This window comes from Hypanus sabinus, unplaced genomic scaffold, assembly GCF_030144855.1.
Source record: "Hypanus sabinus isolate sHypSab1 unplaced genomic scaffold, sHypSab1.hap1 scaffold_47, whole genome shotgun sequence".
Taxonomy (NCBI): Eukaryota; Metazoa; Chordata; class Chondrichthyes; order Myliobatiformes; family Dasyatidae; genus Hypanus; species Hypanus sabinus.
The window spans coordinates 116,209-127,976 of NW_026781341.1; the positions used below are offsets into that span (position 1 = coordinate 116,209).

The following is an 11,768-nucleotide window of genomic DNA, read 5'->3' on the forward strand; positions in this document are numbered from 1 at the left end:
CCCTTTAAAAAAATATAAAAGTGGATAATTCTCCGGATCCTGACAGGATATTCCCTAAGACCATGAGGGAGGTTAGTGTAGAAATAGCAGGGGCTCTGACAGAAATATTTCAAATTTCATTAGAAACAGGGATGGTGCCGGAGGATTGGCGTATTGCTCACGTGGTTCCATTGTTTAAAACGGGTTCTAAGAGTAAACCTAGCAATTAAAGGCCTGTCAGTTTGACATCAGTGGTTGGTAAATTAATGGAAAGTATTCTTAGAGATGGTATATATAATTATCTGGATAGACAGCGTCTGATTAAGAACAGTCAACATGGATTTGTGCGTGGAAGGTCATGTTTGACAAATCTGATTGATTTTTTTTAAGGGGTTACGAGGAAATTTGACGAGGGTCAAGCAGTGGATATTGTCTATATGGACTTCAGTAAGGCCTTTGACAAGGTTCTGCACAAAAGTTTAGTCAAGACGATTCAATCGTTAGGTATTAATATTGAATTAGTAAAATGGATTCAACAGTGGCTACATGGGAGATGCCAGAGAGTAGTGGTGGATAACAGTTTGTCAGGTTGGAGGCCGGTGACTAGTGGTGTGCCTGAGGGATCTGTATTGGGTCCAATGTTGTTTGTCATATACATTAATGATCTGGATGATGGAGTGGTAAATTGGGTAAAGTAAGTATGCAGATGATACTAAGGTAGGTGGTGTTGTGGATATTGAAGAAGGTTTAATAACTCTTTAGAGATATTTAGGTCACTTAGAAGAGTGGGCTTAAAGATGACAGATGGAGATTAATGCTGATAAGTCTGAGGTGCTACATTTTAGTAGGAATAATCCAAATAGGACATACATGGTAAATTATAGGGAATTGAAGATTGCAGTAGAACTGAGTGATCCAGGAATAATGGTGCATAGTTCCCAGAAGGTTGAATCTCATGTGGATAGGGTGGTGAAGAAAACTTTAGGTATGCTGGCCTTTGTAAACCAGGGAATTGAGTTTAGGAGTTGAGATGTAATGTTAAAATTGTACAAGGCATTGGTAAGGCCGAATTTGGAATACTGTGTACAGTTCTTGTCGCTGAATTATAGGAAAGATATCAACAAAATAGAGAAAGTATAGTGACGATTTAATTGAATGTTACCTGGGTTTCAGCACCTAAGTTACAGGGAAAGATTGAACAAGTTAGGTCTTTATACTTTGGAGCTTAGAAGGTTCAGAGGGGACTTGAAAGAGGTATTTCAAATTATGAGGGGGGTAGATAGAGTTGACGTGGATAGGCTCTTTCCATTGAGAATAGGGGAGATTCAAACAAGAGGACATGAGTTGAGAGTTAGGGGGCAAACGTTTCAGGGTAACACAAGGGGGAATTTCTTTACTCAGAGAGTGGTAGCTGTGTGGAACGATCTTCCAGTAGAAGTGGTAGAGGCAGGTTCAGTATTGTCATTTAAAGTAAAATTGGATAGGTAAATGGACAGGAAAGGAATGGAGGGTTATGGGCTGAGTGCGGGTCAGTGGACTGGGTAAGAAAATGCGTTCGGCACGGACTAGAAGGGCCGAAATGGGCTGTTACCATGCTGTAATTGCTATATGGTTATGTAGTTATTAGTCCTGCCCCTCCTGCAACCAAGTCTTACTAATAGCAATAATGTCGAAATCATCATGTGCCAATCCACAACCGAAACTCATCTGCCTTACACACAATACTCATTGCATTGAAATAGATGCAACTGAGAACATTTCTGTCACATACGATTCATTGATATCTGTCTATACAAGCAGTCCTCGCATGACCCTTATCCTCCTCCATCTCACGATCTAATCTAACAATCTGGTTCCCGTCCCACTGTGATCTAGTATAAAACCCCCGGAGCAGAACTTGCTCACCTACCGGCAAGGATGTTACTCCCCTCCAGTTCAGGTGTAAACTATCCAATTCAAACTGGCCCCACATCCCCTGGAAGAAAGCCGAATTGTCCAGAAACATGAACCCCTCCCTCATGCACCATCCCCTCAGCCATGTATTTAGCTGCATTATCTTCCTACTTCTAGCCTCAGTAGCACATGGCACGGGTAGCAATCCACCGGTGGGAACTCGCTTCTCCATCCCCCTTCGTCCTGTGCGATATCCCTTCCCTATCCGGCATCCTCCTGTGGGATCTCTTCCCCAACCCCTCCCTCCTGTGGGATCTCTCTTGCCCATCCCCTTCCTCCTGTGGGATCTCTCTTGCCCATCCCCATTCCTCCTCTGGGATCTCTCTTCCCCTTTCTCCTTCCTCTGTGGAAACTCTCTTCCCAATCCCCTTCCTCCTGTGGGATCTCTCTTGCCCATCCCCCTTCTTCCTGTAGGATCTCTCTTCCCCATCCCCTTCCTCCTGTGGGATCTTGCTTGCCCATCCCCATTCCTCCTGTGGGATCTCTCTTCCACATCCTCCATCCTGCTCTGGGATCTCTATTCCCCATCCCCCATCCTCGGGTGGTATTTCTCTCTCCCACCCCCCTTCCTCCTGTGGGTTCTCTCTACACCATCCCCCTTCCCTCTGTGGGATCCCTCTTCCCCATCCCCAATCCTCCTGTGGGATCTTTCTTACCCATCCCCCTTCCTAATCTGGGAACACTCTCTTCGCCATACCCCTTCCTCCTGTGGGATCTCTCTTCCTTATCCCCCTAGTTCCTCTGCGATCTCTCTTCCCCATCCCCCTTCCTCCTCTGGGATCTCATCCCCATCCCCCTTCCTCCTGTGGGATCTCTCTTCCCCATCCCCCTTCCTCCTGTTGGGTCTCTCTTCCCCATCCCCCTTCCTCCTGTGGGATCTCTCTTCCCCGTCCACCTTCCACCTATGGGATCTCTCTTCACCATCCCCCTTCCTCCTGTGTGGTCTCTCTTCCACATCCCCCTTCCTCCTGTGGGATCTCTCCTCCCCATCCCCCTTCCTCCTGTGGGATCTCTCCACCCCATCCCCCTTCCTCCTGTGGGGTCTCTCTTCACCATCCCCCTTCCTCCTGTGGCATCTCTCTCCCCCATCCCCCTTCCTCCTGTGGGGTCTCTCTTTCACATCCCTCTTCCTCCTGTGGGATCTCCGTTCCCCATTCCCCTTCTTCCTGTGGGATCTCTCTTCCACAACCCCTTTCCTCCTGTGGGTTCTCTCTTCCCCATCCCCCATCCTCTTGTGGATCTCACTTCCCCATCTCCCTTCCTCCTGTGGGCTCTCTCTTCCCCATCCCCCTTCCTCCTGAGGGATCTCTCTTCCCCATCCTCCTATGGGATCTCTCTTCCCCATCCCCCTTCCTCCTGTGGGGTCTCTCTTCCACGTCCAACTTATTCTGGTGGGGTCTCTCTTTCGCATCCCTCTTCCTCCTGTGGGGTCTCTCTTCCCCATCCCCCTTCCTCCTGTGGGATCTCTCTTCCCCATCTCCCTTCCTCCTGTGGGCTCTCTCTTCCCCATCCCCCTTCCTCCTGTGGGGTCTCTCTTCCCCATCCCCTTCCTCCTGTGGGGTCTCTCTTCCCCATCCCCCTTCCTCCTGTGGGGTCTCTCTTCCCCATCCCCTTCCTCCTGTGTGGTCTCTACCCCATCCCCCTTTCTCCTGTGGGCTCTCTCTTCTGCATCCCGATTCTCCTGTGGGATCTCTCTTCCCCGTCCACCTACCTCCTGTGGGAACTCTCTTCCCCGTCCCCCTTCCTCCTGTGGGATCTCTCCTCCCCGTCCCCCTTCCTCCGGTGGGATCTCTCTTCCCCATCCCTCTTCGTCCTGTGGGATATCTCTTCCCCATCCCCCTTCCTCCTGTGGGGTCTCTCTTCACCAACCCCCTTCCTCCTTTGGGATCTCTTTCCCCCATCCCCCTTCCTCCTATGGAGTCTCTCTCCCCCATCCCCCTTCCTCCTTTGGGGTCTCTATTCTGCATTCCCCTTCCTCCTGTGAGATCTCTCTTCCCCATCCTCCTTCCTCCTGGGGGATCTGTCTTCCCCATCCCCCTTTCTCCTGGGGGATCTATTTTCCCCATCCCCCTTCCTCTTGTGGGATCTCTCTTCCCCATCCCGCTTCCTCCTGTGGGGTCTCTCTGCAACATCCCCCTTCCTCCTGTGGGATCTTTCTCCCCCATCCCCCTTCCTTCTGTGGGGTCTCTCTTCACCATCCCTTTAGCTGGGGTCAGTCTATTTCACTGTGTCCCATTGACATTTCTGCATTTCTGTGTGGAACATTTTGTTGAGCCATCTGGAAATGAGAGAGAATATGTGGACTTTACAGGGTCACACTGACAGACTACATTTTCGACATTCGTCGAATACCCTGGAGCTGGGCAGTGAGGGTCATTGACAGTGATGGGAACTCCGATCAGTGATTTACTGGACAGTTTAATGTTTCCTGAAATATCCGAGTGAGAGAAATTCCCTCAGATCCACGGTTTGAATCACTTTGTTCATCAATCTGTCTGTTTGTGTTTAGACTTGGGGAGAACGACTTGGGAGATTCAGGAGTGAAACTGGTGTCTGCGGCTCTGAGGAACCCGGAGTGTAAAGTACAGAAACTGGGGTAAGTACCAGACTGTGGGAGATTGTGTTTACAGTCACTGGGAGTCTGACACTGAACATTACTGTGATCAGTAGAAACAAACAAACATAGAAATCATACAGGACAATACAGGCCCTTTGGCCCACAAAGCTGTGCTGAACATGTTTCTACCTTAGAATTACCTCGGTTTTACCCATCGCCCTCTATATTTCTAAGCTCCATGTAACCATCCTGGAGTTTAAAGATCCTATCGTTTCCGCCTGCACCACCGCTGCCAGCAGCCCATTCCACACACTCACCACTCTCTGTGTAAAAAATCTTACCCCTGACCTCTCCTCTGTACCTACTTCCAAGCACCTTAAAACTATGCCCTCTCATGCTAGCCATTTCAGCCCTGGGAAAAAGCCTCTGACTATCTGCATGATCAATTCCTCTCATTATCTTGTACACCACTATCAAATCACCTCTCATCTTCCGTCACTCCAAGAGAAAAGGCCGAGTTCACTCAACCTATTCTCATAAGGAATGCTCCCCGATCCAGGCAAAATCCTTGTAAATCTCCTCTGCACCCTTTCTATGGTTCCCACATCCTTTCTGTAGTGAGGCGACCAGAACTGAGCACAGTACTCCAAGTGGGGTCTGACCAACGTCCTGCATAGCTGCAACATTTCATCATAAAACAATTATAGCATGGAAACAGGCCATCTCGGCCCTTCTAGTCCGTGCCGAACGCTTACTCTCACCTAGTCCCACCGACCTGCACTCAGCCCATAATCCTCCTTTCCTGTCCATTTACCTATCCAATTTTACTTTAAATGACAATACCGAACCTGCCTCTACCACCTCTACTGGAAGCTCATTCCATACAGCTCCCACTCTCTGACTAAAGAAATTCCCCCTCGTGTTACCCATTTAACTTTTGCCTCCTAACTCTCAAATCATGTTCTTTTGTTTGAATCTCTCCTACTCTCAATGGAAAAAGCCTATCCACGTCAACTCGATCTATCCCTCTTAAAACCTCTCAACTCTTAAACGTTACTTCTCGACTCTTAAACAATCCTACAACTGATGAAGGCCAATACACTGTATGCCTTCTTAACTCCAGAGTCAACCTGCATAGCAGCTTTGAGTGTCCTATGTACTCGGACCCCAAGATCCTTCTGATCCTCCACACTGCCAAGTCTTACCATTAATACTATATTCTGCCATCATATTTGACCTACCAAAGTGAACCACTTCACACTTATTTGGTTTGAACTCCATCTGCCACTTCTCAGCACAGTTTTGCGTCCTATCAATGTCCCGTTGTAACCTCTGACAGCCCTCCACACTATCCACAACACCCCAAACCTTTGTGTCATCATCAAATTTACTAACCCATCCCTCCACTTCCTCATTTATTGTGATTTATAAAATTCACAAAGACTTGGGGTCCCAGAACAGATCCCTGAGGCACTCCACTGGTCACCGGCCTCCATGCAGTATATGACCCATCTACAACCACTCTTTGTCTTCTGTGGACAAGCCAGTTCTGGATCCACAAAGCAATGTCCCCTTGGATCCCATGCCTCCTTACTTTCTCAATAGGCCTTGCATGGTGTACCTTATCAAATGCCTTGCTGAAATCAATATACACTGCAACTTCTTCCTTCCTTCATCAATGTGTTTAGTCACATCCTCAACAAAATCATTCAGACTCGGAAGGCACAACCTGCCATTGACAAAGCCATGCTGTCTATTCCTGATCATATTTTGCCTCTCCAGATGTTCATAAATACTACCTCTCAGGATCTTCTCATCAACTTACCAACCACTGAAGTAAGACTCCCTGGCCTATAATTTCCTGAGCTATCCCTACTCCCTTTCTTGAAAAAGTGAAAAACATCCGCAAACCTCCAATCCTCCGAAACCTCTCAGATCCTCAGTGATGATGCAAAGATCATCGTCAGAGGCTCAGCAATCTCCCCTCTCCCTTCCCACAGTAGCCTGGGGTACATCCTTCATGGCCCTGTGACTTATCCAACTTGATGCTTTCCAAATGCCCCAGCACAGTTTCTTTCTTAATATCTACATTCTCAAGCTTTTCAGTCCACTGCAATTCATCCTTACAATTGCCAAGATCCTTTTCCATCATGAATGCTGAAGCAAATGATTCATTAAATACCTCCGCTATTTCCTCCGGTTCCATACGCACTTTTCCATTGTCACACTTGTTTGGTCCTATTCTCTCACGTCTTTTCCTCTTGCTCTTCACATACTTGCAGAATGCTTTGGGGTTTTACTTAATCCTGTCTGCCAAGGCCTTCTCATGGCCCCTTCTAGCTCTCCTGATTTCATTCTTAAGCTCCTTCCTGCTAGCCTTATAATCTTCCAGATTCATATCATTACCTCATTTTTTGAATCTTTAGTAAGCTCTTTTCTTCTTGACTAGAATTACAAAGGCCTTTGTGCACCATGGATCTTGTACCCTACCATCCTTTCCATGTCTCATTGGAACGTACCTACTCAGAACCCCACGCAAATATCCCCTGAATATTTTCTACATTTCTTCGGTATGTTTCCCTGAGAACATCTGTTTCCAATTTATGCTTACAAGTTCCAGCCTGATAGCCTCATAGTTCTCCTTACTCCAATTAAAGGTTTTCCTAACTTACCTAATCCTATACCTGTCGAAGGGTATGGTAAAAGAGACAGAACTGTGATCACTATCTCCAAAATGCTGTCCCACTGAGAGACCTGATACCTGGCGTGTTTCATTTCCCAATACCAGATCAAGTACAGCCTCCCCTCTTGTAGGCTTATCTACATATTGCGTCACAAAACCTTCCTGAACACACCTAACTAACTCCACCCCATCAAAACACCTCAATCTAGGGAGATGCCAATCAATATTTGGGAGATTAAAATCTCACACCTCAACAACCCTGTTATTATTACTCCTTTCCAGAATTTGACTCCCTATCTGCTCCTCGATGTCCCTGTTACTGTTGGGTGGTCTATACAAAACACCCAGTAAAGTTATTGACCCCCTTCCTGTTCCTAACTTTCACCCACAAAGACTCCGTAGACAACCCCTCCATGACATCCTCCTTTTCTGCAGCCGTGCCTCTATCTCTGGTTAACAGTGCCACGTCCCCACCTCTTTTGCCTCCCTCCCTGTCCTTTCTGAAACATTTAAAGCCTGACACTTGAAGTAGCCATTCCTGCCCCTGAGCCATCCACGTCTCTCTAATGACCACAACATCATAGCTCCAAGAGCAGATCCACATTCGGAGCTCATCCACTTTATTCATCATACTCCTTGCATTAAAATGGACACATCTCAAATGATTGGACTGAATGTGTCCCTTCTCTATCTCCTGTCTATCCTCCCTTTCGCATTCTCTCCAAATTTTCTCTATTAGTGAGCCAACCTTCCTCTCCTCCATCACATCAGCTCATTTCCCACCCCCAGCAATTCTATTTAAACTCTCCGCAACAGCCTTAGCAAACCTTGCTGCCAGGATATTGCTCCCCCCCCGGAATTCCAGTGCAACCCGTCCTTTCTGTGCAGGTCACACCTGCTCCAAAAGAGGTCCCAATGATCCAGAAATCTGAATCCCTGCCTCCTGCTCCAATCCCTCGGCCACATGTTTATCCTTAACCTCATCCTAATCTTATTCACACTGTCTAGTTGCACAGGCAGTAATCCTTTTTCTGAACTTACATCCTAACGCCCTGTAGTCTGTTTTCAGGACCTCTTCCCTTTTCCTACCTATGTTATTTGGAACAATATGTACCACGACCTCTGGCTGTTCTCACTCCCACTGCAGGCTATCTTGGATGCGATCTGAAAATCCCGGAGCCTGGCACCTGGGAGGCAAACTACCATCATTCATGTGTTTCATTCCAGCATCCAAAGAATCACCTGTCTGACCTGCTAACTACAGAATCCCCTATCTCTACTGCCATCCTCTTCCTTTCCCTGCCCTTCTGAACCACAGGGCCAGACTCTGTGCCAGAGACAAGTCCACTGTTGCTTCCCCACCACCCTCCCCCCCTCCCGAGGCCGTCCCTCCCTCCAGCAGCACATGATCAGGAGTACTTATTGTCAAGGTGTACAGCCACTGGGGTACTCTCTAGTATCTCCTTCTTGCTCTCTAGTGCCTGCTTGTTGCCCTTCCTTCTCCTGACTGTGACCCACTTCTTCAGTCTCCCGTGGCTCTGGTGTGACCACCTGCCTGTAACTCCTCTCTATCACCTCCTCGCTCTCCCTGACCAGACGAAGGTCATCGAGCTGCATCTCCAGTTCCCTAACTCCGTCCCTAAGGAACTGCAGCTCGATACGCCGGGTGCAGATGTTGCCGTCCGGGAGGCTGGGAGTCTCCAGGATCTCCCACATCTGACACCGAGCACAGAAACCCAGCCTCACACACATACTCTCTGTCTGTATTGTAAACAGATAACCTACCTCGCCTCGACCCTTTATCGCCAAAGCCCCGTTGAGCCAAAGCCTTCCTACTCTGTCTCCCGCTCCTCTGACGCTCGCTCTGTAAATCTGTCTTCCTTTTAAACTCTTCTCGCTGTTCTCACTGGCCGACTTGCGCAGTCGTGCTGAAGAAAAAATATCAGTAATTGTGTTACTGATAAACAACGGGGATTTGTACCATCTCCTGTCTCTCTGTGTCCTTCACCCTCACTCTCTCTCATCTCCAGGCTGAGGGAGGTCGGTCTCACAGATTCTGGTGCCGAGGATCTCGCCTCCGCTCTCAGTACAAACCGATCACTGACGGGGCTGAGCCTGAGTTATAATAAACTGGGAGATTCAGGAGTGAAACTGGTGTCTGCGGCTCTGAGGAAGTCAGAGTGTAAAATACAGAAACTGGGGTAAGTACCAGACTGTGGGAGATTGTGTTTACAGTCACTGGGTGCCTGACACTGAACATTAATGTGATCAGTAATCGTGTTACTGATAAACACTGGGGATTTGTACCGTCTCCTGTCTCTCTGTGTCCTTCACCCTCACTCTCTCTCATCTCCAGGCTGAGGGATGTCGGTCTCACAGATTCTGGTGCCGAGGATCTCGCCTCCGCTCTCAGTACAAAACCATCACTGACGGGGCTGAACCTGGGTGATAATAAACTGGGAGATTCAGGAGTGAAACTGGTGTCTGCGGCTCTGAGGAAGTCAGAGTGTAAAATACAGAAACTGGGGTAAGTACCAGACTGTGGGAGATTGTGTTTACAGTCACTGGGTGTCTGACACTGAACATTAATGTGATCAGTAATTGTGTTACTGATAAACACTGGGGATTTGTACCGTTTCCTGTCTCTCTCTGTCCTTCACCCTCACTCTCTCTCATCTCCAGGCTGAACAATGTCGGTCTCACAGATTCTGGTGCCGAGGATCTCGTCTCCGCTCTCAGTACAAACCCATCACTGACGGAGCTGAACCTGAGTGATAATAAACTGGGAGATTCAGGAGTGAAACTGGTGTCTGCGGCTCTGAGGAACCGGGAGTGTAAAATACAGAAACTGTGGTAAGTACCAGACTGTGGGAGATCGTGTTTACAGTCACTGGGTGTCTGACACTGAATATTAATGTGATTAGTAATTGTGTTACTGATAAACACTGGGGATTTGTACTGTCTCCTGTCTTTCTATGTCCTTCACCCTCACTCTCTCTCATCTCCAGGCTGAACAATGTCGGTCTCACAGATTCTGGTGCCGAGGATCTTGTCTCCGCTCTCAGTACAAACCCATCACTGACGGAGCTGAACCTGAGTGAAAACTCTCTGACAGACCGATCTGTCCCCGGTCTCCGCCGCCTCATACTGACCCTCCCGAGTCTGAAGTGGATCTGGTGAGTGTTTTTGTTAATGTTCAATGTGATAAAATATCAGCGGATCCGCGGGTTTTCTGGTGATATTTGTCTGTGAGTGTTGTTGAAACATTAACCCCGGTCCCCTGTTACTGACACTGTTGTGTAATCTGTTTATTTCATCTTTATTCTCCCATCTGTTTCAGGCTGGCGGGGAATCGGTTCAGTGAGACCGGGAGGAAGGAACTGAGATCTCTACAGGAACCCAGACCCGGACTGATGGTGTATCTGTGAACATCTGAATGTGGGGAATCGGTTCAGTGAGACCGGGATGAAGGAACTGAGATCTCTACAGGAACCCAGACCCGGACTGATGGTGGATCTGTGAACATCTGAATGTGGTGAATCAGTTCAGTGAGACCGGGAAGAAGGAACTGAGATCTCTGCAGGAACCCAGACCCGGACTGACAGTGGATCTGTGAACATCCGAATGTGTGAACATCCCCGCCCGCGGGATGGGGACATTTGGCCGACTCCCCGCCCTCCCCTTTAACTCCCGCCCTTACCTTTAACGCCGCCTTTAACGGCCGCGCGCCGGGGCTGATTCCCAACGGTTTTAACTGGACCGGCTCAAGCCTCGCGCTGTGTGCGTCGCTCGGAGAGGTCCCGCAGTGACGTGTTTCCGCCTGTTGTCCGGCGGGGCAGCTTCCGCCGGAAGTGCGTGTACGAGACTCCCCACGTGGCACCCCGGGGAATTACCCGGACGGGAAGAGCCCGGGGGTCCGGGGCTCAGTCTGGGACTCCAGTGTCCCGGGGTGGGGGGGATGATCCCGGGAGAGAATCCTTTTGCCCCCTTTGCTGAGGACGGTGCATTCGGCAGCCTGGCCCATATAATGATGTTAAATGGACAAATCCCTCGGCAGTGACCCTGGATCTGCAGCGATCCCGGGCACGGCCCTGAAGTGTGATTTTATAATCATCGGTTCCCCGATGCAGAGTGACGGTGAGAAACGGGACTGATTATTCAACCGGTCACCCGTTGTCGCTGGTCAGTTAATTGTGTCTGACTGTGAGTGAGTCGGGAGCAGCTTATTTATTCCCGCACGTCAGCAGCTCACACATTGTTTAATTACATTTGTCTTGATGAAATCAATAAACCACTGTAACTTCCTGTCTTGGTGTTGGACTTGAGTCTCATTAGAGGTTCTTTGATGAAATAACAGGCAGGATAGACAAAAGAAATACAGTGGATGCTGTTTGCTTGGATTTTCAGATGGTCTTTGACAAGGTCTTCCACATGAAGCTGCTGAACAAGATCACACCTCATGGTATTACAGGAAAGATACTAGCATCGGTCGAAGATTGGTTTACTGGCAGGAGATGGCCAGAACAATGCAAACCGATTCTATTTGCTGCCGGTGGCGAATGGCGTTCCGCTGGGTCGGTATTGAGACCGCTTCTT

General features: G+C 48.6%; 1 protein-coding gene across 4 annotated transcripts in view; it reads left to right on the forward strand.

Moving 5' to 3' along the window:
• Window positions 1–11,458, forward strand: part of LOC132389082 (NACHT, LRR and PYD domains-containing protein 14-like) — a 49,930-nt gene extending 38,472 nt beyond the window's left edge. For all 4 annotated transcript variants that reach the window (XM_059961497.1, XM_059961496.1, XM_059961498.1 and 1 more), the window contains 6 exons: window positions 4,442–4,528; window positions 9,203–9,373; window positions 9,529–9,699; window positions 9,855–10,025; window positions 10,181–10,348; window positions 10,513–11,458. In XM_059961497.1, the coding sequence (XP_059817480.1) occupies window positions 4,442–4,528; window positions 9,203–9,373; window positions 9,529–9,699; window positions 9,855–10,025; window positions 10,181–10,348; window positions 10,513–10,600 (856 nt within the window). In that variant the 3' untranslated portion in view covers window positions 10,601–11,458. The remainder of the gene's footprint in view (window positions 1–4,441; window positions 4,529–9,202; window positions 9,374–9,528; window positions 9,700–9,854; window positions 10,026–10,180; window positions 10,349–10,512) is intronic.
• The last annotated feature ends 310 nt before the right edge of the window (window positions 11,459–11,768 follow it).